The sequence below is a fragment of the Rhinopithecus roxellana genome, chromosome 15 (assembly GCF_007565055.1).
Source record: "Rhinopithecus roxellana isolate Shanxi Qingling chromosome 15, ASM756505v1, whole genome shotgun sequence".
NCBI classification, from domain to species: Eukaryota; Metazoa; Chordata; class Mammalia; order Primates; family Cercopithecidae; genus Rhinopithecus; species Rhinopithecus roxellana.
In genome coordinates, this window is record NC_044563.1 from 59,438,266 (window position 1) to 59,465,941 (window position 27,676).

General features: G+C 55.8%; 1 protein-coding gene across 5 annotated transcripts in view; it reads left to right on the forward strand.

The window, feature by feature from the left end:
- Positions 1–27,676, forward strand: part of STARD10 (StAR related lipid transfer domain containing 10) — a 56,887-nt gene that overhangs the window by 13,982 nt on the left and 15,229 nt on the right. For 2 of the 5 annotated variants that reach the window (XM_030917462.1, XM_030917463.1), the window contains 2 exons: positions 2,164–3,220; positions 14,203–14,522. In XM_030917462.1, coding sequence (XP_030773322.1) covers positions 14,316–14,522 — 207 coding nt within the window. In that variant the 5' untranslated portion in view covers positions 2,164–3,220; positions 14,203–14,315. Of the gene's footprint in view, positions 1–1,815; positions 3,221–13,649; positions 13,859–14,200; positions 14,523–27,676 lie in introns of those variants that run through there. The other 3 variants (XM_030917461.1, XM_030917460.1, XM_010366865.2) reach the window with 3 other exon arrangements.

A 27,676-nucleotide genomic window follows, 5' to 3' on the forward strand; every position in this document is an offset into this window, starting at 1 on the left:
TAATCCCAGCACTTTTGGAGGCCAAGGCAGGTGGATGACGTGAGGTCAGGAGTTTGAGACCAGCCTGGCCACCATGGTGAAACCCCATCTCTACTAAAAATACAAAAATTAGGCCAGGCATGGTGGCTCACACCTGTAATCCCAGCACTTGGGGAGGCCGAGGTGGGTGGATCATGAGGTCAGGAGTTCGAGACCAGCCTGACCAATAGCATGAAACCCCAGCTCTAAAAAAATACAAAAAAAAAAATAGCTGGGCATGGTGGCGAGTGCCTGTAATTCCAGCTACTCAGGAAGCTGAGGTGGGAGAATCTCTTGAACCCGGGAGGCAGAGGTTGCAGTGAGCTGAGATCACGACACTGCACTCCAGCCTGAGTGACAGAGCAAGACTCCCTCTCAAAAAAATAAAATTAGCTGGGCGTGGTGGTGTGTGCCTGTAATCCCAGCTACTTGGGAGGCTGAAGTAGAAGAATCGCTTGAACCTGGGAGGCAGAGGTTGCAGTGAGCCAAGATCGTACCACTGCACTCCAGCCAGGGTGACAGAATGAGACTCCATCTAAAAAAACAAACAAACAAAGCAAAACATTATTAAAGTTAGAATTTAAAAAAAAAATGAGCCAGGTGTAGTGGTGTGTGTCTATAATCACAGCTACTCAGGAGGTTGAGGTGGGAGAATAGATTGAGCCCAGGAGGTCCAGGCTGCAGGGAACAATGGTCTTGCCTCCAGCCTGGGTGACAGAACGAGAGAGACCCTGTTTCAAAAAAACAAAAACAAACGAACAGCCCCTGCCCTCCCCCAAAAAAAGACAAACAGTATCTCACACACAGGCGACCCCTGTGAATACAGTCTCTGAGGAGTGATGGAAGAGGAAGGCCTGTGAGAGGTGCAGACTGCTGCCCTCTAGAACACCAGGATGCCTAAACAGTAGAAGGCAGTTTCATTAGCGACATCAGTTTGCAAACTGAGAAGAGACACTCTCCTGCATGTACCAAAGGTGCTCTCTCTTCGTATAGGGAAAAGGCAGGCTGGTTTTTATGACTCATAGGGTCTGTATTTTCACAATAATCATACATATTCAGCAGGTTTGGGGGAAGCTATACATATTTATGAGGGGATATGAGTGCATGCACAGTGGGTAAACACATGTAACATACATTCCATGTTCACTTTGGGATGGGGTTTTTGCGTGAAAATGAGGTGGAATTTGGTTCTTTGCATCAAAAGGTGAACTATAGGACACAAACACAGTTTGCGTGCAGTCTCTGTGAGCTTGCTGAAACTGGCTTGAGGTCTGCAGTTGCTTATCAGGAAAGAATGTTTGTAAGACCTGTCCTTTGTCGATCAGTGTTGTAGTGGTTTGAGTTGCAAATCCCAGTAAAAAAAGAGTCTGATAATTTGCCTGATAGCTCCTATTGCTAGGGGTTTAGTAAGAGTGTGGTTTTTCTGGTAGCAGTAGAAATGTAAGAAGTTACCATGCCATCTGAGCCCTGAGGTAGGCAACGTTTGTTTCCTTAACCTTAACCTTAAGGTCCATCGGAGTTGATAAAAGGGCATCTGGCCAGACCTGATGGCTCATGCCTGTAATCCCAGCACTTCGGGAGGGTGAGGCGGGAGGCCAGCAGTTCTGGGGCCACTGCACTCCAGCCTGAGAGACAGAGAGAGACATTGTCTCAAAAAATAAATAAATAAGATAAAGGGGCATTTGTCTTGATCGCTCAGATCACACAACTAATAAGTATTCTTTCTAAAAGCCGCAACAATGCTATTCGGCTCTTATAAGAGCTACTGTGTAACTCCTGCCCAACTCAAACCCACAGGCCCAGGCACAGAACACTTGGCTCCATTGCTTAACTGTTTCCTTGCCAGCACGAACCCCCAAACTCCATCTCCCAACATGCCGCGGGCCCCCCTTCTGTCAGCCTGACTCTTGAGCTCCTGAGAAATGTAGTTTTTCCAGCAGCCCAGCCCCAGAAAGGGCCTAGCCGTGAACTACAGTTCCCATGTGGCAATGCGCGCGCCATTCCGGTGGAATTCACCGCGGTCTCCAGTTTGCCGTGATGGATGCCAGAACCTGCCCCTGGGGCTTGGTGAAGCGGTGACTGAGATGCTGGAGTCCCCGGTGAGAAGGACGATGCCGAGCGCGCCGTATTTTCTCCTGTCCTCAGACCGCCGCCGCTGTTGGGCTGTGGAGACGTCTCAACCAAAGTGGAGCCGACAGAAGCCCCGGGAGCCGTGGTGACAGCGGCGACAACCACTAGGGGGCGCGAGGCAGAGGGTCCCCTAGTCCGCCCCTAGTCCGGGACCTCTAGGCGGTCCAGGCGAGAAGCGCACGCGCAAACGCGGGGCTTCGCAGCCTCTGTAAACACCAAAGAGCGCCTGCGCAAGCCGAGAGTCTCGGGATCGACACGTGGGGGCGCCTTAGCGAAGATAACCGTAATAAATAGTAACCTAACGGTCCAGTCATCGTTCTGTGGTCCTTTCTTTTATGATTCACAAGGAATGACCCTCTTCATCGCCTCTCCTAATTCAGTCCTCACAACAGCCCTTTTACAAATGGGACAACAGGTTAGAGGAAGTCAGGCAGAGTCCCAGCATCATAGAGGGTAAAAGGCCAGGGAAGGATCAGGATTCAAGGACTGCACCCAGGCTCTGCTTCCAGCTTGCTGTGTGGCTGGGTAATTTTGTTCCCTTAGGGACCTGAGCTTTCTCATTTGTAAATGGGAACAGGCTGTTGGGAGGATCAAATGAGATCCAGGGGTGAAAACAGCTTAGTTACTTTCGGGAATTTACCCACGCTGTATATAAAGGCAAAATATTATTATAGTCAGGTGATTGTAGATTGAGGAACCCATTTCCTCATTCTGCAGATTGCAAACCTGAGGGCCCCAAGAGGGACAGGGGCTTGCCCCAGGTCTCAGCAGGCTGTGAGCAAGAGCTAAAGCCTAATCCTCCTGCCCTTGGGCCTGGAGCCCTTCCTTGTACCCCAGGGGCCAGTGTCTTTGTTGGATACAGGCTTAGATTGACTGACTGTACCCTGAGAACCTAGGGGAGTCCCTGTTCCCAATTCTTCTTCTACCCCCACCTTGGCCTGATGGAGGAAGACCCTGCTGTGTCGAGATGACCATAAGAGGAAGGAAGCTGAGGAGGATCTGGAAAATTCTGGAGGAAGAGGAGAGTGTTGCTGGAGCTGTACAGACCCTGCTTCTCAGGACCGTAGCCCAGGTAAGGGAAAGAGCCCAGGCGTGACAGAGGAGGGGGCAGACTCTGAATGGAAAGGAGTGGGAAGGCAGTGGACTCTGTTTCTGAGCTTAGGAGGAATCGGGTACTCAGGTGACTCCATCTGGGGGCATTGGAGCTAGAGGTGATACCTGGGCTGGTCTGGGTGATGAGAAGGGGAAGTGATGCCATTGAGCTGAGGCAGTAGTAGCCACTCCCCAGCCAGGTGAAGCGAGGTGGCACCTAGGCACACGATGGCACCTGTAGGATCATGCAGCTACCCCCAGGGAAGGGGACTTTTCTCTGTCCCTTGGAGAGGTGGAGCTGGACTGTATGCAGCTGATTCTTTCTAGATTGCTCTTAGAGGTTTTGGGGGTAGGTTGGGGAAAAGGCTGGGAGACCCTGAGGTCTTGTTACAGATTGGGCCTCCCTAGGCAAGTCATGAAAGGCAGGTATTTGTAGAAATAGAAATCCAAGATCCTTCAGGATGTCCCAGGTAGGCCAGGCACGGTGGCTCACGCCTGTAATCTCAGCACTTTGGGAGGCTGATGTGGGCGGATCACCTGAGGTTGGGAGTTCGAGATCAGCCTGACCAATATGGAGAAACCCCGTCTCTACTAAAAATACAAAAAAAATAAAAATAAAAATTAGCGTGGTGGCGGGCGCCTGTAGTCCCAGCTACTCAGGAGGCTGAGGCAGGAGAATGGCGTGAACCTGGGAGGCGGAGCTTGCAGTGAGCCGAGATCGTGCCACTGCACTCCAGCCTGGGTGACAGAGGGAGATTCTGTCTCAAAAAAAAAAAAAAAAAAAAAATGAGCCAGGCATGGTGGCGCATGCCTATAGTCCCAGCTACTTGGGAGGCTGAGGCAGAAGAATCGCTTGAACCCGGGAGGCAGAGGTTGTCGTGATCCGAGATAGTTCCATTGCACTCCAGCCTGGGCAACAAGAGCAAAACTCTGTCTCAAAACAAAATAAAACAAAAACAAAAACAAAAGATATCCAAGATAATTTGATGGAATTATCTGGAGGTGGATCTTGGATTCACCTCCAAGCATTTCATTATCTGGGCCTTCACTTATCATTTCTGTTTTTCAGCCCGAGAAACTGAGGCTGAAGAAGGAAAAGGACTCTTTTTTGTTTTGTTTTGTTGTTGTTGTTGTTGTTTTTGAGACGGAGTTTTGCTCTTGTTGCCCAGGCTGGAGTGCAAGGGTGCGATCTTGGCTCACTGCAAACTCCGCCTCCTGGGTTCGAGCAATTCTCCTGCCTCAGCCTGCTGAGTAGCTGGGATTACAGGTGCCCGCCACCACGCCTGGCTCATTTTTTGTATTTTTAGTAGAGACACAGTTTCACCATGTTGACCAGGCTGGTCTCAAACTCCTGACCTCACGTGATCTGTTTGTGGCTTTCCAGAGTCCTGTGATTACAGGCATGAGCCACCACACCCCGCCAGAAAAGGACTCTCTTAAGGACACACAAGGAGTTGGGGTAGAACTGGACTAGGACAGGGATCTTTCCATCACATGGCAGTAGTCAAACATCTTCATCAAACATTTATTTTAGTGTCTAATGTATGCTCCGAGAAGGACTAACTTGGGGTAGCAAATAGAAGCCAGGATTGTCCTCAGATCTGGCTTTTAACCAGCCCTCCCAGTGACTTAAGACTGTGATCCCGGGTGAGTCCCTGCCCCGCTCTGAGCCTCAAATTGTCTGTAAAGTGGGGATGCTAAGCCTTGCGACTGTCTCAAGGTTTACCTATAAATTAAATGAGTTAAGACCTGTTAAGTGCATAGACCAGCACCAGGCCCATGGTAAGGATTCAGTAACTGTTAGCCACTGTTGTTACTTGTGAACACAAGTTGAGGCAGGCCACAGATGGGGTTCTCCTAGAGTCATGCAGGGGCAGAGAAGCAGCAGCCCCAGGTCTGACCATCTCCAGATACCTCCACACCCTGCCCTGGGTGCCTGCATTTCTGGAAGTCAAGTGGGGGACCCCATCTCCTCCTCCAGTTCTGAGAACCTGGCAGGGGAGAAATGTCGCGAGCGTTTACACCTGCACATGCACATGATTCTCTTCCCCACAACCTGAGGCCAAGAGTGAAGCTACACATTACAGCTCTGGAGAGTCAGACCAGAATAAGACCCTGGGCTCTTTCTGGCCCCTTCGAGGTGTGGGGTTGTGCATGAGCTTCCTCCTTGCACGGCAGAAGTCCATGAACGCTAACAGCAGGTTCTTGGTCCTCGTTTCCCCTCATGGAGCAGGGGCTGGGAGAAGAGGGGCGCCTGGCGGGAGACAGGGCCTGACATCAGGTACCACCCCCCGGCCCACCTTGTTAGTAGTTGGAGGCCTGGCCCTGTGCTCACTTCAGCTCTGTTTCAAGTCTCCCTAATGGAAGTCTGGTTTAAACTCCTTATTTATAGAGGAGGAAAGAGAAGCCCAGAGAGGCCAAGAACTCACCGAGAGCCCCACAGTGAGGTAAGCGTGAGTCTGGTCCAGAACTCAAGCCTCCTGATTTCAGGTGAGGGCTCTGCCACAGCCATGCTGGAGGGAGCAGGGCTTGATTCCTCTCCTCCCCCGACTACCCTCATAGTCATGCTTGGAGCCAGCTCCCAGTGTGGCCACCTGGGTGGGCTGTGGTTTGCAGGGAGGGTTGGAAAGATGGAGAGGTAAGGGAAGGAGAGTACAGGGCCTGGTCGGGAGAAGCCCAGGGCTGGCCTGGAGCCAGTAGGTCTGGAAGCTCTCCTTGGTGTGTGTGTGGCTGCTGCAGGATTGTGGGGCCTTCATCAGTCTGAGGCAGCAGAGGATGCAGATCCCGTGGGAGCACATTCCCGGAGGAGGGGAGCAAAGCAGGCTCAGGAGTGAGTCATGGAGCCCAAGCCCTAAATTTAGAAGGTGCTGAAAGAGGCAGTCTTCCCCGGGAAGCCTGTGGAGATACCTGCTGACCTAGGACACCAGGGACTCACAGCAGGAAGCAGTGCTTGGCAGGAGTCCCCAGACAGCAGTGCCCATGGAAGCTGAGCCTGCTGCAGGCCTGTTCCAGGTGTGGGTTTGGAACCCAGGGTGAACCTTGACCCAGGGCAGAGCCTTCAGCACCATTCTCAGACAGAGCCCCTAGAGAATTCTGCCCACACCAGTCCTCACGCGGTCCTGGGAGCCAGCCCCTGGAACGTGGACCTCTCAGTGCCATGCTGCCCTCTGGCTAGATATGGCCAGACCCCTTGTGCCTCGCTGCTGTCCCAGCATGCAGCTGTCAGACATTGAGGAGGGGCTGTGTGGGTGCAAGGAGCAAATGCCATTGACACCAGGCCTTTCGAAGCTCTGCTTGGATTGGGGGTTAGGGAGGGAGACAAGATGTCATTTCAGCTACCTCTCTTCCCACTCAACCCTCCAGGCTCTAGGTTAACCCCACTCAGGAAAAAGAAATCATTGCCTCCAGATTGAGGAACAAAGATGTAGGACAGAGGCCAGGCCTCGGAGACAGATGCCAGACCTGGGGGAAGGAAGCTCAGGAACTGAGAACTGATGGCAGCTGTGGCATTTATTGAGCACTCACTGTGTGCCAGGCACTGTGCTAAGCATTCCACAGGATTTACTCACTTCATCCTCATTGTCATGACAGAAATTCTGGTAGTCCACCCAACTTAGATGGAACAACTGAGGCCAGACACAATGGCTCACACCTATAATCCCAGCACTTTGGGAGGCCAAAGCAGGAGGATTGCTTGAGGCCAGAAGTTAGAGACCAGCCTGGGGAGACCCCATCTCTACAAAAAATTAAAAAGTTAGCTGGGCGTGGTGGTGCACACCTGTAGTCCCAGCTACTTAGGAGGCTGAGGAGAGACGACCACTTAAGCCCCAGATTTCAAGGCTGCAATGTGCTATGATTGCACCACTGTACTCCAGCCTGGGCAACAGAGCAAGATCCTATCTTTAAAAAAAAAAAATGGGCAGGGAGCAGGGGCTCACGCCTGTAATCCCAGTACTTTAGGAGGCTGAGGCAGGAAGATCATGAGGTCAGGAGTTCAAGACCAGCCTGGCCAACATAGTGAAACCCCATCTCTACTAAAAATACAAAAATTAGCCAGGCGTGGTAGTACGTGCCTGTAGTCCCAGCTACTTGGGAGGCTGAGGCACTTGAACCTGGGAGGTGGCAGTGAGCCGAGATCACGCCACTGCACTCTAGCCTGGGCAACAGAGTGAGATGCCATCCAAAAAAAAAAAAAAAAGCTGAATTTCAGAGAAGGAACAAATATATTTTTACTCTAAGTACATCCCAAATATTTGCTAAATCTGGTAATCTTACACCCAAGGCACTGCCTCACCCACATTGAGAAACCTTGAAGTGCCACACAGTCACACCCCAGCTCCTACACAGGCCTCAGTCACTTGTGCTCCTGGGGAACGTGCACACCAGCACCGAGGTCACAGAGGTCTGTAGGTTGTCACTCACACACGGCTCTGCACACCCTCTCTAGGGAGGGGCACTGGGCCACAGTAGATGCCTTTCACACTTGGTCTCACCTTCACAACCCCCTCAGGCAGAAGGTCAGGCAGGGACTGTTAGCCCCATTGGACACATGAGGAAAATAAGGCCCAGTGGGAGAAGAACTTACCCCAGATGTCTCAGCGTATGGTCCCTGGGTATGGAAGTTGGGCTATACCTGGGGCCATGCTATGTCCCTGGGTAGGTCCAGGCTCCCCAACAGGCCCACAGCACTCAGATCATAAAGCCTCCCAGAGGAGCCCCTTCCCTCAGGAACAGTAAAAGTCTAGGCTAGGCTTTGGGGCTGCCCCCCACCCCCCGCCAACCTCTCCTATTACCCAAAGGGTGACCCTGAGCCCTCCCCAGAAGCCCCACCAGTTCCAGGAGGTCCTGAGTCAGGACACTGAGGCCCCAACTTTGAGATAAAAAAGAACAAACCAAAAGAAGGAAGTTGTGTGGGTTGCCAGAAAAGGAGCTGTGGTCCCAGGGCTGGAGTTCTTGCCCACCTTGGTGGAGGAAGGCCTAGACAACCTTATCCTTCCTGAAGACACAAGACACTGATGCCCCCACCCCCACCCAGCCTGAGCACAGAGCTGAAGGGAGGGCCTGGGGACAGGCAGATGGATCAGGCGCCTCTGACAGGAAACTCCAGGGCTTTTGGAAGGACGCATCGACCCCGAAATCGAACTGAGTTCCTACAGGTGGCAGTGCCCAATAGACATCAACAGTGGGAGGGCCCAGCAGGCAGAGCGGGGTGTGGCCATCTGTGCCTGGGAACCCTCCTGAAGGGGAATCCACCTGGTTCTGCTCCAGGCCCTGCCCACCTCAGACAAGCCTCTGGCCCTCTCTAGGCCTGTTCTCCCGTCAAGAGGCCTCCCCACCTGCTGGGGACTCTGTCAACTGTATGGTGGTGGCAGGAGGGATTGCAGCTAGGGGGGAACCTGGGGGAGGCAGCAGCCCCTGCAAGGCCCAGAGGGCAGCTCCCAGGGTTCAGAGGTGCAGGGATCAGAGGATGGGGTGGGGAGAAGGATGGAAGAGGAAGCAGGACAGATGCCACAAAGTTCCCTGCTCGGTGGTCTTATATAATGGCTTGGGCTAGGCAGCCAGGCCATCTGAGTTGAAACTGCTTACTTAGTGGTGTGTGGTCTAGAACAAGTTACTTAGCCTCTCTGTGTCTCAGCTGTCCCATTTCCTTTTTTTTTGACACAGAGTCTCACTCTGTCACCCAGGCTAGAGTGCAGTAGTACGATCATAGCTCGCTGCAGCCTGGAACTCCTGGGCTCAAGTGATCCTCCCACCTCATGCTCCTACTTAGTAGCTGGGACTACCAGCGTGTGCCACCATGCCCAGCTAAGTTTTACATTTTTTGTAGAGACAGCATCTCACTATGTTCCCCAGGCTGGTCTCGAACTACTGGCCTCAAGCACCTTCCCACCTTAGCATCTCAAAGCACTGGAATTATAGGTGTGATTACAGGTGTGAGCCACTGCACCCAGCTGTTGTCCTGTATTTTATTTGGCAACTCCACTTTGGTGCCGTGTGTGGCCTGGCATGACAAAATATGTGTAGCTGTGCAGGTCTGGCCCTGTGTAATAGCAAGGTGAAGTGTTTCTGTGTGGGACTGTGACAGGACATCAGGAGAAGTGCAGGTGGGGGTGACCCTAACCTGCACTGACCTTGAGGCTGCGCACTACAGTGTGGCTCCCTGAGGCTCCAGCAGCTCCCTAAGGGCAGGTGTGAGCTGTTTGCTCAGTGAGGCCCAGCAAGAGACCCACCCTGGGCAAACACTTAGATCCGGCTCCAGGTGGGACTGGGATGGAACACCTGTTGCCACTGTGAAGGACACATCCCTCTCAAGGCCAACCCAGCCCTAGGGGCCTCAGAGTTCTTGGTGCTGAACTTTTTTTTTTTTTAACTGGAGATGATGCTGTGGCACCATCTCAGCTCACTGCAGCCTTGACCTCCTGGGCTCAAGCCATCCTCTTGCCTCAGCCTTCTGAGTAGCTAGGACCTCAGGTGTGCACCACCACGCCCAGCTAATTTTTTAATTTTTAGTAGAGATGGGGTTTCACCATGTTGCCCAGCCAGGTCCTGAGCTCTTGGACTTGTGCAGTCTGCCTGCTTTGGCCTCCCTAAGTGCTGGGATTACAGGTGTGAGCCACCGCGCCCAGCCTGCTGCACCCTTCTGAGGGTCTCTGGAACCCCTCCTCCATGCCACTGCTTCCTGGTGACATCACACAGGTCACTGCCCAATCTTCTAGAACAGTGCCAGGACACTGCCTTGTTGCCCTGGACAACCTGGGAATTTGCTCCACCAAAACTGGCAGGCAGGGTTACCCCTGAGGAGGGGGTGGGGGAGAAGAGGTAGGGGTGGGACCCTATCATCTCCCAGAGGGGAGATCAAGGCAGCCATCACCTGTCTAACTAGATGGTGAGTAGGGGTGGGCATCCTGGAGCAAGGCTAGACTTTCAGGCCCCTCATTGTCCAGGACACTGGGCAGGTTGCGGGGCACCAAGGGAGACTGACTCTTGAGGCTGAGAGAGGGCAGTGACTGTGTCAAGGTCACCGGCAGGCAAGTGGAAGGTGTGGTATGTAATAGGGGGTGGGAGGAGCAGGAGCCTCAGGTTAGGAGCTGAGAGACCTAGGTTTTCATTCCTTTTTTTTTGAGACAGAGCATCGCTCTGTCACCCAGGCTGGAGTGCAGTGGTCCAATCTCTGCTCACTGCAACCTCCGCCTCCCAGGTTCAAGCTATTCTCCTGCCTCAGTCTCCTGAGTAGCCTCCCAGGCACATGCCACCATACCTGGCTAATTTTTGTATTTTTAGTAGACATGAGGTTTCACCATGTTGGCCAGGCTGGTCTTGAATTCCTGACCTCATGATGCTCCCACAACCTCAGCTGCTCTGTCTGCGTGGGGCACATATGAGATCCAGGCCTGCCCAGTGCCCTGTGTAATGATGCCTCACATTCCCACGCTGTTTCTCAGTTTGTCAAGCGCCTTCTCGTACACAGTCTCACCTTGTATACCCACTCTGGCTCCTGCTCCGTGATGCCCCATTCTGAAACTGGGACCCAGAGAGCAGCCAGACCTGGACTCTAGCCTGGGGGCTCAGAGAGGCACCTCAATTCACTTCCTGGGCAGGGGACCAGATCTGGGGCAGGGGACTGCGGTGGGCAGAGCAGGGGCATGCTTTGCCAAAACTGTTTCCATTGTTTGATCTTCCATGAGACTCAAAACTTGCCAAACCGTCATGTCAAGATGTTACCTTGGTTGGAACCGTGCATTTTTGGACAGTGTATTCCTCCCTGCCCCACTCACCCCCACCAGTTTTATTTTTAGTTACTTATCTGGGGGTGAAACTGGCACATATACAACTCTTTTCCCTGCCACAATTCTTAGAGGATAGGTATTATTATTCCAGATGAGGAAACTGGGGCTCAGAGAAGGCCTGTCACTGGCTTCTGGTGACACAGCTAGGAAATCAGAGGTCCAGGATTTGAACTCAGCTCCACAGGCCCTTTGTGCTGCTAGGTTGTGGGTCCTCCCCAGACTCCTCTCCCCGAGCCCCTCCAGCCCTCCTGGGCTCATTCTTCTGCTCTGGAGCAGATGGGGTCCTTCTCGGCTGCTTAGAGGTGTTCTGAGAAGGATGTGAATCGGCTTTGTCATGTTTGAGAGGTTTTCATGAGACCCAGATCCAGAGATACTGAAATTCCTGGGAGGGGTAGCATTTGCAAGGGCAAATTAACGATGAGTAGAATGAGGTGATACCCTTCTACCCACCTGCTGGCGAGGTAGCCTGGCCTAAACCTGGGACCCAGGGATGAGCCCAGGGCCTGGCTGCCTGAGCCCTCAGGTGCCACGTCACCCACCTTTACCGACCCAAGGTCCAAAAGATTCTTGGTTCTTCTGTGTTTTGATCTGAGTGATGGTTTGGTTCTTGCCATCTGCGCCTCCCTGAGTTTTTCTCTCTCTGCAGCTCTCTAGGGTGGGGAAGTCCTTCTATCAGTCTGCCCTCACTGCTACCTCCCGTCACCTGGCCTTGTCTTTTTTGCCCTGGACTGGATGGTGGGTGTGAGAGGTTTGCTGCCCTGGTGCGGGCTATCTGCTGAGGTGTGTTTTATTGGGGCCCTAAAAAGGCAGGAGCCACCAGGCCTGTGCTGCCACCTCTTTTCCTCATGGCACATCCAAGAGGATACAGTTCACAAAGCAAAGCAGCCTTTGGCTCTACTGGGGTCCCCTTTGGGTTTTATCTGAGACCCACACTGCCTAAGTGTCCCACCCAGGCAGTATGGGTATCAGGTAAAACTGCTGAGGCCTGGGGAGGGGCAGTGACCTGCCTAGAGTTAGAGGCAGAGGAGGTAGATAGCAGAGAGTCAGAGCCTGGGCATCCTGAGCCCAGAGCCAGCCCCCTGCCACCCACTCATTCCCAGACACTTTTCAGGAGTGTGGTTTAGAAGGGATGGGTGATTATCTGACTGTGCCTCCCACACTGCAGATGGGAGGCCTGGAGATCTAAGGTCATTCACACAGGCCTCGTGAGGACCTGCAGCACATTGTCCAGGATTCACTTTGCAGGATGCCCTTTGGGGTCACTTGCCATCATAGCTCCCCGCTCACCCCCACTCATTTTTAAAATGCGGCCTAATTTACAAACATCTCGGCGCTTTAAGCATTTCAGGAAGAAACACCTCTATTTGTGAAGCACCGTGACAAATCCTCGACTCCTCGTTTTTTTTCTTAGCACATTTAAGAAAAGCTGTTCCATCCTAGAGCTCTAGGCTGGTGAGGCTAGGAGGCACCTTAGGGTTATCCATTCTGATTCCCTTTTTCTGTAAATGGAAAACTAAGGGCCAGAGAGGAGGAGGCAGCGGGGCACAGACAGGAACGGAGGTGGGAGGAGGCTGAGATCTGCATGCTGGTCAGATTGACTGTGGCAGGTTCTTGTTGGGCCCTGTTAGTTGCTCATCCAGAGGAGCTCACCACAGTCGCTGGGACAGACTGCCACACTCACCCTGGCCTGGATTCAGAGAAGTTGAGCTACTGGCCTCACAGAGCAGATGGAGGAAGAGCTGGCACTAGGACCCAGGGGGCTAGGGGGAGCCTCCCGGGCTGGAAGGAATGGCAGGAGCGCTGGTGCAGGTAGCTATGGAGCTCTGGCCAACTCTGCCTGGGGAGGTAAGAGAGCCCAGAGCCCTGGGCCAGATGCTCTTGAGAGCCTAGTCTAGTCCATAGGAGGTGTGCGTGTGTGCGTGCATGTTTGTGTGTGTGTACACGCACGTGTGTGCATGCTGAGAAGGGGTGCTGGTGGACAAGGGCCAGAGTGTGGGGCTGGAGGGAGTCCCGGTTCAAGCTCCCAGGTACGAGTGAGACTGGGGTGGAGATTTTGCCTACGTCTGGCCAGCTTGTGAACCTTGAGCCTTGTGGGTTGGATCGGCTTCCTGCTGGGTTTGCACTGCCCAGTGGGAATGGGGTTGGGTGTGTGTAGGCTTGGTGTGCCTCTAGCTTGGTGGGGGATGCAAGCTGTGGGCATCTCTGAGCTGCCGTGGGGCTGTCATCCCTGCGAGTTAGTCTCTTGATTGTCATGGGGGTGTGTGCCCATCTTTGGATCTCTGGGGTATTGCGTGGGGGCGTCTCTGGGTTGTTCTGGGGACAGCGTGCCCGTGTGTAAATACTGTAGGTTGTTGCAGAGGTGTGTACCTGTGAGTATGGGAGGTGGTGGAGAGAAGGGGTTCACAGTCAACTTCCAGAATTCCTCTTCTTGCACCTCGTGGCCCTTCCTCGCAGAGCCCACTCTGTCTTGGCCTCTCCTCACCCCGTCCCCGGTCTCCGCTGGGGACTGGCCCCTCGCACGCCGGGTCCCCTCCCGGGGCCGGTGAGGGTGGGCGCTAGGACCATGCGGGGCGGGGCGGGGCGGGGCGGGGCTCGCAGCTCCGTCAGTTTCACCTCCGCAGCCTGGAAAATCCCGAGCCGCGGCCGCCGAGCCCGCGAGCCCCCAGCCTAGCCGGGAGGGGCGCGCGGGGCGGGGGCCCGGGGCGGGGCCGGGCGGCGGGACCCACTGCTCTTTCCCCAGAGCCCCCGCGCGGCCCCGGGTCGCCCGGGCAGCTGCGGCGGCGGCGCTCGCATCCCAGCCCCGGCGGGCCCCGGCGGAGCGGCGGGCACAGGTGAGCAGCCCGGCCCGGAGGGCGCCCCTCCCGCCCCGCGCCCGCCCAGCGTCTCTGCGAGTTAGTTAAGCAGGTTCCCAGCATCGTCCCTACCCTCGGGTCCCGGCCGGTCCCTGGGTCCCGACGGGCGCCCGCCGGCCACCGCGTCCCATACGCAGTCTCCACGCCGGCCCCAGGGGTCTGGGGCGCTCCTCGGGAGGGGGCCTCCGAGGCTGTCCAGCGCCCGTCCGCTCTTCCCCGGGGCCAGCCCCTGCCTCTCTCTAGCTCCCCACCCGCCAGGACCCCGAACAGCCCCACCCGCGCCCCCAGCGCGCCTGATTCCCGTCCCCAAACCGGTCTTGCAGGTCCCAGGAAGGTGGCGTCAGCATCTGCAACCGCGTCGACGTTGTCGGAGCCTCCGCGGAGGACCCAGGAGAGCCGGACTAGGACTAGGGCCCTGGGCCTCCCCACACTCCCTATGGAGAAGCCAGCGGCCTCCACAGAGCCCCAAGGGCCTCGGCCGGTCCTGGGCCGTGAGAGTGTCCAGGTGCCCGATGACCAAGACTTTCAGAGCTTCCGGTCAGAGTGTGAGGCCGAGGTGGGCTGGAACCTGACCTACAGCAAGGCTGGGGTGTCTGTCTGGGTGCAGGCTGTGGAGATGGATCGGACGCTGCACAAGATCAAGGTAGGGTTGCCCACTATCACTTCAGCCTCCACTGCACCCTTACTGCCTCTCTTCCGGAGTCTCCTGGTCCTCTCTCTGGGCTAAACACCTGACTGTGTATCTGGGCCCAGAGAGAGTCTCCTGCCAGGGACCGGGAGGAGGCACAGTCAGCTGGGCCAAGCCCCATCACACAGATGGGCCAACGGAGGCCTGGAGAGCAGGAGTGACTCAACCTGCCTCTCTCAGCTGGAACCCAGGCTTCTGCATGCCCCTGCCTGCTCCAGGGAGCTGGGCTGCTGCCAGGCCCTTCTAGGAGAGTGGTCTCCCTCAGGGACCCCTCTGCTTGGGAAGCCTGCACCTGGTTCCTGACTTGAGTTACTCCAGTTGGGAGACTGGGCCCTTCTCTCCCTGATTCCTGGTTCTCTCAGCCTGAACTGGGTCTCCTTCCCTGCTTTTTGCACCCTGGGGTGCCCAGGACCTGAGTCCTTCCTGCCTGATGCCCTGCTCTTGCTCTTTCCCTTCCCTCCCTTCGTGGCTGCTCCCTCAGTCTTCTGCAGGGACTCAGGATTGTGGCTGGCAGATCCTGAAGGCAGGGCTCTGATACCCCTGCCTTGCACAGAGCCAGGCTGCAGGTGGGCTGGGGGAGGAAGGGGCCTGGGGTCAAGGGAAGCCAACATAGGGAGCAGTTGCAGACACATCAGTTGCTCACAGCCATCTCCCCTGCTCCTCCCAACCCCACAATTCTCCTTTCTTTGCCTTGCAGGGCAGGCTTGGGGTTTGGGACCTTGGGAACCCACCTCCCCCAGAGGACCAGATGGGGCGGGGGCTGGTGAAGACTCTGGTTTAAGGGCCTCAATAGCTGCCCCCAATACATCTGGTGTTGCTGTGGGTACTGCATTTCCAGGGCTCGTAGGTCTCCCTGCAGTGGGCTTTGGCAGTAGGCTGTGCCCTTCGCCTTCCTCTTCCTTGCCTTCTCCCTTCTGCTATCCTCCTGGAAATGTGGAGGAGTCTACCCTCCCCTTCTGCCTAGTCTCAGACTTAGCCCAGGCATGTATCTTGGCCTCTTACCAAGGCCTGAGATGTCTGACCTTTCCCCTCTGACCCTAAGCCCTTCTGCCTCACTTTGTCTTAGTCATTTACATATACTTCTGTCCTTCCCCACACGATTATCTGCTTCTCACTTTCTGCCTCCCCTTCTCCTCTCTGACTCTGTCTGCACCTTGGCCATCTGACTGTCTTTCCCTCTGGGTTTCCATGTGTGTCTCCCACTTTGGGATTCGCTGCCCAGGGCCACAGGACTTTGACCTGTGTCTGAGCCTGAGGAGCAGGGAAGGGGAAGGCAGCTGGCATGTCCCACCTGATTGTTCCCTGAGAGCAGGGACAGGTCCTATCCTCTTTTTTTTTTTTTTTTTTTTTTTGAGAAGCCTCACTCTGTCGCCCAGGCTGAAGTGCAGTAGCAAGATCTCAGCTCACTGCAACCTCCACCTCCCAGATTCAAGTGATTCTCCTGCCTCAGCCTCCTGAGTAGCTGGGACTGCTAGTGCACACCACCACACTCAGCTAATTTTTGTATTTGTAGTAGAGATGGGGTTTCACCATATTGGCCAGGCTGGTCTTGAACTCCTGACCTCAAGTGATCCACCCGCTTCAGCCTCTCAGGTCCTGTCCTCTTTGTGTCCCCAGTATCCAACACAGTTAGAGCAGGGATATTGGTGGAAGAGAGAGGGAAGGAAAGAACGAAGGAACAAATTGAATGAATGGTGAGAAGGTAATTCACAAGAGCCTGACTGTGACCTGGGAAAGCCTTCAGGTGGGCAGTGCACACTGGGGGAGAAGTGTAGTTTCCCTACCAAGCTGGCACTCCAGAAAGTCAGGGGAGGAGGGGTCTGAACTGAGGCCAGTACTCCCACCCTCTGTGTCAATAGGGCAGAGGTACCTCCTCCATCTGGCTTGGTTAATGAACAAACCCTGCCCAGCCCACGCCTGGAATTGGTGGATCTGGAGCCCAGGCTGACTGCAACAGACCACTAGTGGCCAGAACAGCCTTGTCAGGTGGCCTTCCTTGTGGGTAGCGGAGACTTGGAAAAACTGGGGTGTTATAGGCTTCTGGACAGGCATACACCCTCCTGGGCAGCCAGGACCCTACCCTCCTTTTCTTTCAGACTGAACAGATGTTGGAGGTGCTAAAGGGTCCTTAGTAATCCCTATGTCATACCCTTCCTGCCCCTGGATGCAGGTGAGGATATTGGGGCTCAGAGAGGGGCAGGGAGCTGCCTAGAGTCACACAGCTGTCTCAGCAGATCTACAGCGTCTTGGCTAGTGCTCCTTCCTTGCTTCTCCCTGCAGGCTGCCTCCCCAGCTTTGCTCCCCACAATGGAGAGAGGGTGGGGAGAGGAGGTGAGCAGAGCCCAGACCCAGGAAGGAGGCTGGGACCCTGGTTATGGGCACCCCAAAGTGCCAGCTCCCCGCTCCTGATCCTCTCAGCACAGCTAGTTGGAGCTCTGGGAGAAATGGACAGAGGCCTGTGATCTTCCCATCCCCAAGATTCCAGGACTCCCAGGTTCCATGCAGATAATCCCATTTCTGATAAATGAGAGCCCCTGCTCTGAGCCAAGCATTTCTCCCCCTCATCTAATTTGCCCTGAGGCTAGTCTGGGGCAGTAGTAGTCTTGTCTACATGTTACAAACAAAGAAACTGAGGCTGAGCGAGGTAATGTTATTTGCCTAAGGTCATGCCACAGCTGAGGCAAGAGTGGAACCATGCCAGCCTGGCTCCAGAGCCCCTGCCCCTCTCCGCATGGGCTCGCATCTTAGTCAACACTGTGGCCTTTAACCCCATCCATAACTCTTTGAAGGCCTGGAGGACGCTGTGTTCTTATCATCCTATTCTTGTTTGATGGATGAGAAAGCCGAGGTCCACAAAGGGGAGTAGCTTGCCAAGGTCACCCAGCAGGTCTGGAGCCAGAATCCCTGGGGATGACTGGGTCACTCCAGGAGGCTGTGACTCAACTGCAGGTGTTTGCTGAACTTCTGCCCCCTTTTCCCCCTCCCCTTTCCTGTCCCAGCCTACTCTGGGCCTGTCCCCAGAGCTGGGAAAGCCAGCTGCCCCCTGGACATGCCCCGTGCTCCTGATCCCAGGGTGGGGGTGGGAATCCACCTAGCTATCTACCTGATTCATTTCCTCCTCCTCATCTCCCTTCCCCTTCCCCGGGTCCAGAGGTCCCTGGAAGCCACTGTGGCTCAGGGCCCAGTAGTTGGAGCCACGACAAAGGGAAAGGGGCTGTTGGAGGCCACCTCCACCCCTTCCCTCCCTCCTGGCCTCCAGCCTGACCTGGCCTCAGGGCTGCACTGTGCTCTGAATACTGGAGAGGAGGCAGATACCACCTCCTAAGAGTTCAGGTCCTGTCCCAGGGACAGATGCTGAACATAGATCCTGGGTACAAGGCAGGAGGCAGCTTGGAGGCTTAACTCAAATCTCTCGGCCGGGCGCGGTGGCTCAAGCCTGTAATCCCAGCACTTTGGGAGGCCGAGACGGGCGGATCACGAGGTCAGGAGATCAAGACCATCCTGGCTAACATGGTGAAACCCCGTCTCTACTAAAAATACAAAAAAAAAACTAGCCGGGTGAGGTGGCGGGCGCCTGTAGTTCCAGCTACTCGGGAGGCTGAGGCAGGAGAATGGCATGAACCCGGGAGGCGGAGCTTGCAGTGAGCTGAGATCCGGCCACTGCACTCCAGCTTGGGCGACAGAGCGAGACTCTGTCTCAAAAAAAAAAAAACAAAAAAACTCAGATCTCTCAAAGCCCAGGTTAGCTTCCCCATGGCACCTGTATTGGTGTGAGAAATGGGAGACCAAGAGCTTATGTCAGTCATTCAACCAGGGCCAGCTGGGGTCCAGTCCTGGCTGTTGCATGTGACTTTGGGGACATTCCTGCCCCTCTCTGGGCTGCTTGCCCATCTGTGCAATTGGTCCCTCTTGGCTCCAAGAGTCTCTGAACTCAGCACCCGCGCTGGGGCCCTGGGGGAGAGATTAGGAGCAGGCAGACAGCAGAGGACGTGGCCTGTGAGGCCCTGGCCTGGATACACACATGCTCTGTTCTCCTGAGGCCTGCCGCGTGAGAGGCAGGGGTGACCTGCGTATCTCCTCAGTGGTCTTCAGACCCTGGTGAAGAGAGGACAGACAGTTCCAGGTGACCTTCCACCCACTGCACAGGCAGCCTGGGGGCAGGAATGAGGCCTGAGAGGAGCCTGGGCCCATGACAGGAGAGACCTGACCCTGGAGCAGGTGTGGGAGGGGGTGTGGCTGAGAGCCTGAGGCTCCGCTGGCCACAGGAAGCTGGGCAGTGGGGACCTGTCTCCTCTGACTTCCTGTCTTGCTGCTCCTCCCCTTCCCCTTTGGCAAAAGCTCTGGCGGCCCCTCCCAGCCCTGTCTCACTGTCCACCTACCCCACACCACAGGCCACCTGGGTTCCAGACTCCAAAGCCAGTGCTCAGCTCGTGACCCCTCAGCACCTCACCCTCTCACCTGGTGAAATGCCAGATGGCTCAGGGGTCTCCAAGGCCCTTTCCACCTTTACCAGTCTCTGGGACTCAAAAGGGTCATGGGGAAGGTGGGGTCAGGGCTGTGTGTGGGACAGGTCTCCTTAATCCCATCAAGCAGATGTGGAAACTGAGGCTCAAGGCAGGTTCATTTGTGCACAGCCAAACAGCCAGACATGGCTGAAGCTAGATCAGGACCTAGGTCCTTGACTCGCCAAGGCTGAGATCTCACTACTCCCTTGGACCGGGTTATTAACATGATTGGACTCATGGGTCTCCCTGTGCTGTGTCATTGTGGGAGGGCACCTTAGAGGGGACCTAGCTGGGCAAGAGTCCAGTCCTCACTGTGTGACTTTGGGGGTCATTTCACCTTTCTGGGTCAGTCTTCTTATTGGCAGTGGCAGGGGCACGAGTTCATCTAGTTTTAGGGTCTTGGATTGGGTCAGTTCCGGCTCTAGCTTGGCTCTGCCTGCTATGGGGCACAGTTTCCCCATAAAGGAAGTTGCTGGGCAGGTGGTCTGTAGAGGCTGTCCTAACCTTAGGGGAGGCTGCCCTGCTGGACACAGAGTGAGGATGGTGGCTGAGGTCTTGCCAGTCTGTGCCATCAGAGAGGTCCCTAGAAGGGGATCCTGAATCCGGGGTTAGGCCCTGAGCTGCCTGGTTCCAGCTCCGACTTGGCATGGGGGGAACTGGAAGAAGTAGTTCCAGAGCTGTCCTCAGGGAACAGGCTCCCAGAGAGCATGACCCCAGTGAGTTAGTGTCTAGACTTTGGGTTGGAGGTGCTCAGAGAAGGGAAAGATCAGAGGTGGCTGGAGGTGTTAGGGAAGTCTTCCTGGAGGAGGTGCCTGGGTTGGATTGAGGATGCTAGGGAAAGAGCACCAGGATCCAGAGTCCTGGCTATATGCCCCTGGGCAAGTTGTCTATGCCTGGGATTCAGCTTCCTTATCTGCCCTGCCTGTCTTCAAAGACTTCATTCATTCACACATTCAGCAAGCATCCATCGTTAGCCTCTTTCTGCTTGGCTCTGTGCTGGAGGTGGGGGACAGAGAGGGCAATCAGGTCCAAGCCCTGCCCTCAAGGAGCCCCCAGCTGGGTGCTGAGACACACACTTGTCACAGGAGCTCTGGAAATCTAGAGAGGGCATCTGAATTAGCCTTGGGGGTCAGGGAAGGAACTGCACAGAGGAATGTTCAGGTGATCCTTTTGGAATTGGGTGGGGAGTGAAGATTACAAATTTGATCACATCGGAAGCATTCCATACAGAGCAGCAGCTGTGCAAAGGCCCGGAGGCAGATCATGGGGTAGTACATTTGGAGAATGGGAGGTGGTTCAGTGTGGGCTGGGAACTCAGGGGGCTGGAGGTGATTAGAGAGCTAGACCGAGGCCCCATGCCTTGAGTCTTAGAGGCTCTGGGGTGCCAGGGGAGGGTTTTAGACAGGGAAGCTGGTAAGAGGGCGCTGCTGCTCTGTTTGTCTGGGCAGAGGTGCGGAGGCCCACCTTAAAGCCAGATTGTGGAGAATGGAGCAAAGGATGGAATCCAGAGAGCCTTAGGAGTGATCATGGACAGGATATGATGGTTACAGCATAACTCTTTGCGATGTGCGCGCTGTGAAGTGTTGTGCAGGCTGGGATGCAGGACGGCATGGATGTACAGCCCCCTCAGTGCCTGCGCTAAGCAGGAACCCTTATGAGCCGGAGTGGAGTGGAGGGTGCCTCCAGGCTGTGTCCCTGCTGGGACTAGAGGAGCCCTCAGCCCCCAGGCTGGCTCTGTGCTGTCCACACCCAGCTCCCCAGGCTCCGGCTTTTAAACTTTAACGAGCCCCAGCTCAGTTTCCAGCCGAGAGTCTTTAAAGTTTCAGGAGATGAGAGAAAGGGAGTCCTGGAGACAGATAGGTTTTCTTTCTTCCCCTGCATCTCCATGCCTGGCCGGGCCACCTGGAGCCAGGGCTGTGGGTGCCATGACCCCAGTGCTCTGTGGGGCTCCGGGGCCTCGGCGGGGCTGTTCCAGCTTGTTCCCGAGGAGCAGGAGACCTGGCCTGGGTGCCAGGTTGCCACTGAGGATAGATGGGGATAGAAACCTTATTTCAACCCTGACCCCTCATCTTTGCCCTTGACTGGGCAGATGGTGGTGCTCTGGCAACAGGTGGGGGAAAGCAACTCAGACCACATGTCAGGCTTGAGATAGCACCCTCCTGGTGCCTCCCTTCATCCCCTCTGGCATGTTTGGACTGGCCTTGATGCCCTGGGGTCCCTGGAGACTCGAAAGCATGGGCAGCAGAGGGTCCCATGCCAATCACAGTAGATTCCTGTCACCTATATTTAATTAAAGAGAGCCTGGGGCAGGGGACACAGGGCAGCTGGAGCTGTTCTCTGGGGCTTTAGCATAACCATTGCCTTCCTGCCCCTCAGCCTGGGCTCCCTGAAGGCAGGTACTTGCCACCTCTGATGCTTCTCTGGAATCCTATGTCCTGGGGCCCGTGAGCAATGTCTGCACATATATACTGCCTCCTGCTGCCCAATGGGAAGTAGGAGGTGACTGCCACCTCTGCTTTCCCCTCTGGTGCCTGAGCCATTTACTCATCCTTGGGGTTTGTGTTACCACCTCCTTCTGCCCCTGGCTTCCCGAGATCCCCTCCGTCATCTCCTGCCCGTGCCTGCCATCTTTGGACCCTGCCATAGTGGCTGGGGCCTGGTACTTTGCCAGGGAGGTGACGAGTCTTGAGGTAGAGGCCTGCCTGATAGCCAGAAGGATGGAGTTCCCTTGTGTGTCTCCGCTTGCATACATGCATGCATTCATTCATTGCTTCAGTATGTTTATTGAGCACATACTATGTTCCAAGGATTGTGTCATATCTAGGAATTTAGGGGCAAACCACACAGATCAGACCCTGCTGTCATGGGTTTCACATCCTGAAGGAGTGACAAGCAAAATAGAAGCAAACAACTAAATAAGATACTAGATGATGGTTGTGCCTAAGGACGAGATAATGTGATAGGGATTGAGGATTCTGTTGGAGCCTTCGTGTGTGGAGCTGCATTGTGAGTGACTGTGTGTGTGATGTGGCCCTTAGTCTGGCAGACACTGAGCTCCTCAGGGGCAGGTGCTGGGTTTCCCATCTCCCCCTTCCTACCCACGTGACAGCCCTGGGACAGGGACCTGACAGGGTCAGTCAGTTGTGTTGAAGGTGTGTGCGCCTCTGCCTCTCAGTGTGAGACTCTATGTGTGTTTCTGTGTCTGGCGTTACTCTGTGTGTGTGAGTCACACCCCCTCACTGCAGAAGCAGAGTTGTCTGTGATCCAATTATGTCTCCTCAGCTGTCTCCTGGCAGCTCCTGCCCCTGGCTCAGCTCTGACTGTGCTGTGGTTTCCCCTTCTGAAGCTCCCTGTCCTGCCTCCAGGGGCCCCAGGGCATCAAGGCCAGTTCAAGCATGCCAGAGGGGATAGAGGGAGGCACCAAGAGGGGTGCAGCTGCCTCAAGCCTGTCTCTGGGTCTCAAGGTCTTCCCTATGGGGTGTGTTTTCTATCTATCTCTGTTCCCCTGTCCCTTAATGGTTACTGGCAGTGTCCTTAATGTCTCTCCTGGTCACTTCGTTTCTGTGTCTTAAGGTTACTCTGTCCTTAATGTCTCTACTGGTCATGTTGTACCTGTCCCAGCTGTTTATTCATTCAACAAACCCCTTCTCATGCCTCCCACCCATCCTGCCAGCCACCTGGAGATATCAGATCTGGGTCCTGCTCTTAAGAGACTCGAGTCCTCATGGGGAGACACATGGAGACAGTGACAGCCTTTTGTGAGCAGTGTGGGGACAAAGACATATACTCAGGCTGAGTGAGGCCAGTGACTGGCAGCATGGTAGGGGGATGGTACAGGGGCTTCTCCAGGAGGTGGTGTTTGGATGGGGCCTTGGGGGCCCAGCAGGATAAGGCAACAAACTGAGAAAGTCTTGGTGAGTTGGTCAGGGAGATAGGCTCCCCCTGTGGCAGGGGTTCAGGGCTAACAGTGAGGAAGAGAAGAGCCAGAACCAGGGTGGGGAGGACATTTTGGAGTTTAGATTTTATCCTAATGGCAGAGAGAGAGAGAGAGAGAGACAGACAGACAGACAACAGAAGCTTTCAGGCTGGGAAGGGCCATATCAGCTCTGGATTTTAAAAAGCTCCCTGGCCACAGGGTACAGAGTGGCCTGGAAGTCAGGAAGCCAGAGAAGAGGATGTGGCTACAGGGGTCCAAGCAAGGATGGTGAGGCCTATCTGGGCTGGTGAAGAGGAGCTTCTGGGAAGGTCATGGCCGAGTGGAATCCAAGGGGCAGAGTTGGCTAGAGGTTGAGAGTAAGAGCATAAGGGACAAGTCCAGAACCATACCCCCTATGGCGGTGCTGGGCACAGGGAGAACCATACCCCCTATGACAGCACTGGGCACAGGGAGAACCATGCCCCCTATGACAGCACTGGGCACAGGGAGAACCATACCCCCTATGACGGCGCTGGGCACAGGGAGAACCATGCCCCCTATGACAGGCGCTGGGCACAGGGAGAACCATACCCCCTATGGCGGCGCTGGGCACAGGGAGAACCATGCCCCCTACGGCGGCGCTGGGCACAGGGAGAACCATGCCCCCTATGGCGGCGCTGGGCACAGGGAGAACCATGCCCCCTACGACGGCGCTGGGCACAGGGAGAACCATGCCCCCTACGGCGGCGCTGGGCACAGGGAGAACCATGCCCCCTACGACGGCGCTGGGCACAGGGAGAACCATGCCCCCTACGGCGGCGCCGGGCACAGGGAGAACCATGCCCCCTACGGCGGCGCCGGGCACAGGGAGAACCATGCCCCCTACGGCGGCGCCGGGCACAGGGAGAACCATGCCCCCTACGGCGGCGCCGGGCACAGGGAGAACCATGCCCCCTACGGCGGCGCCGGGCACAGGGAGAACCATGCCCCCTACGGCGGCGCCGGGCACAGGGAGAACCATGCCCCCTACGGCGGCGCCGGGCACAGGGAGAACCATGCCCCCTATGGCGGCGCCGGGCACAGGGAGAACCATGCCCCCTATGGCGGCGCCGGGCACAGGGAGAACCATGCCCCCTATGGCGGCGCCGGGCACAGGGAGAACCATGCCCCCTATGGCGGCGCGGGCACAGGGAGAACCATGCCCCCTATGGCGGCGCCGGGCACAGGGAGAACCATGCCCCCTATGGCGGCGCCGGGCACAGGGAGAACCATGCCCCCTATGGCGGCGCCGGGCACAGGGAGAACCATGCCCCCTATGGCGGCGCCGGGCACAGGGAGAACCATGCCCCCTATGGCGGCGCCGGGCACAGGGAGAACCATGCCCCCTATGGCGGCGCCAGGGCACAGGGAGAACCATGCCCCCTATGGCGGCGCCGGGCACAGGGAGAAACCATGCCCCCTATGGCGGCGCCGGGCACAGGAGAACCATGCCCCCTATGGCGGCGCCGGGCACAGGGAGAACCATGCCCCCTATGGCGGCGCCGGGCACAGGGAGAACCATGCCCCCTATGGCGGCGCCGGGCACAGGGAGAACCATGCCCCCTATGGCGGCGCCGGGCACAGGGAGAACCATGCCCCCTATGGCGGCGCCGGGCACAGGGAGAACCATGCCCCCTATGGCGGCGCCGGGCACAGGGAGAACCATGCCCCCTATGGCGGCGCCGGGCACAGGGAGAACCATGCCCCCTATGGCGGCGCCGGGCACAGGGAGAACCATGCCCCCTATGGCGGCGCCGGGCACAGGGAGAACCATGTCCCCTATGGCGGCGCCGGGCACAGGAAGAACCATGCCCCCTATGGCGGTGCTGGGTACAGGAAGTACCGTGCCCACTATGGTGGTGCCAGGCACAGGGAAAACCGTGCCTACTATGGCAGCACTGGGCACAGGGAGAGCCATGTCCACTATGGCTGTGGCAGTGCTGGGCACAGGGAGAACCATGCCCATTATGGCAGTGCTGGGCACAGGGAGAACTGTGCCTGCTATGGCAGCGCTGAGCATGGGGAGGGGGAGATGTCTATGGGCTGCCCAGGGTGTGGTGCTCCAGAGGCCGTTAGGGATGAAGCCTGGAACTTTACTGCAGAGCTCTGGCGGCGTCAGTCCACTGGTGGTCCGGGAAGGCCTGGGAGGCTTTTTCCCTCTTTGTCTTTGCCTGTCTTGATGTCTGGAAGTCAGCCCTAGCCTCTGTGTTGTCCCACTGGCCTCCCCTACCCCTTCCCTTTTCTTCTAGGCCCTCCACTCTCTGCCTCCCTTTCTCAGCTCTCCCTTCTCTGCCTGGCTCCCCCTCGCCCTCTAGGATAGAAGTGGAGAGGTACAGGGCAGGAGGCCAGCCTCTGCGATGTTGTGGTGGGAGCAGGACATTCATCACTGCTGCAGAGCTGGGCCTGCTGCTCTGGAGCCTGGAGGTGGAGGTGGGGGTGGAGGTCCAGGGAGGCTGCTGGGGACTAGGGAGGGAAGGGGGAAGGAGGCAGAGCAGGGATGAGTCACTCAGCCCTGGATGGAGAGCGGCAGAGAAGGCCTAGCTCATTCTGCTCAGGGAGCTCTGTCTAGGTGAGACATGGTAACATTTCTACTCTCCACTACAGTCTTGGTGGGGTGCAGTGGCTCACACCTCCCCACTTTTGGGGAGAAGATGAGTTGGAGGTAGCTGCTGCCAGATCCCCTTCACTTCACAGGAGAGGGCCATAGGAATCGTCTGGTCATTTTGCAGGTGGGAATACTGAGTTCAAAGATGGGGAAAGAAGACCCTGCATTGGGCCCACACCACTGTGCTCTGTGTCCTTCCAACCCCCACGCCAGCTCTAGGCAAGCCAGCCCCAACATCCCCCCAACTCCACACACACCCTCAAAAGCCCCAGCTCCCAGCATGGACCTGTCCTCTGGCCAGGTGCTGGCCCACCTGATTGCTTGGGTCCTACACAGAACAGAGCCTAGTTCTCGGGGAATAGTCTCAGGGATGGACTTTTGATCGTGCTGGATTGCAACCTGGTTCCTCCACTTCACTTTTCTGAGCCACCATTTACCAATGGGCATAATTGTCCCCCCTCCCAGGTAGGTGAGAGGATGAAATTCAGTGAATTTATTATACCAACCTCCTAGCACAGAGCCCGGCACAGAGCCACACACCATCCGCATTTGCTGAGAATGGATGAATGAATGAACAGGTCCCTAAAGGACAGTTCCATTTCCCACCTTTGTCCTTGTTTACCCGGGTTACCTTGTGGCACTGAGTTGATCTCTCTCCTTCCCCCAACTAGTCCAGGCCATTTCTAGTTCTCAGGCTATCACCTCTTCTGGGAGCCCCTTCCCCCTCCCTTTCATCTGGGTGCCGTCTCTTCTCCTGGTCATCTTTTAGGGCCCAGCTTAGATACCCCTTCCTCTACCTGCATTTCTGGCTTCCCTTTATCCCTTCCTTGAACCTAAAGAGTTGTCGTTGTCTGTGCCTGCAAGCCCTGCCAGACAACGCAGTGTTCCCAGGTTAACTCAGCATCAGACGGGTAGTCTCAGGCCCCAACCAGCTGAGTCACAGCTTTCAGGTCCGGGGAGTAAGGACTTGGGGTTCTGGGCAATGCTTTTAATTAGGAAGAAAAAAAAGTAAGGCTGGGAGTGGTGGCTCACGCCTGTAATCCCAGCACTTTGGGAGGTTGAAGCAGGTGGATCACTTGAGGCCAGGAGTTCAAGACCATTCTGGCGAACATGGTGAAACCCCATCTCTACTAAAAATACAAAAATTAGCCAGGCGCGCTGGCGCACGCCTGTAATCCCAGCTACTCAGGAGGCTGAGGTACGAGAATCCTTGAGCCTGGGAGGCAGAGGTTGTAGTGAGCTGAGATAGTGCCACTGCACTCCAGCCTGGGTGACAAAGCCAAACTCTGTCTCAAAAAAAAAATAATTTTCTTAAAAAGTGATTTTTATCTCTTGTATAAACGATATTGTAGCACCAGTAACAAGAATCCAAAAAAGAAAAATGAATATAAATCACCCGGAGCCTCAGTTCCCTGAGTAGAACTTTTCCTTGGTTCCTTCCAGCTCTCATTCAAAGGTGTAGAGTTTGTTCATAGTTTAAACCATGGCACAGGTACTAGTTTGTATCCTGTTTTGTTCATTTAATCTTGCTCGGTAGAAGTTTCTCATATTGGCCGGGCGCGGTGGCTCACGCCTGTAATCCCAGCACTTTGGGAGGCCGAGACGAGCGGATCACGAGGTCAGGAGATCGAGACCATCCTGGCTAACACGGTGAAACCCTGTATCTACTGAAAATACAAAAAATTAGCTGGGCGTGGTGGCGGGCGCCTGTGGTCCCAGCTACTCTGGAGGCTGAGGCAGGAGAATGGCATGAACCCAGGAGGCGGAGCTTGCAGTGAGCTGAGATTGCGCCACTGCACTCCAGCCTGGGCGACGAGCGAGACTCCATCTCAAAAAAAAAAAAAAAAAAAAAAAAAGTTTCTCATATTGCTACAGAATTATTAATTCAGGAACATTTCTGGCAACTGCTCCCTATAGGCCTGTCTGGGTTCTGAAGGTGCAGAGCTAGCTCAGTGGCCGCCCCTGCTTGGGGGAACCCTCCGCCCTCCGTGGTGTGCAGTCATCATTAGAGTGACGTGTCACTCTTACCCAAACTGGGGCTGCT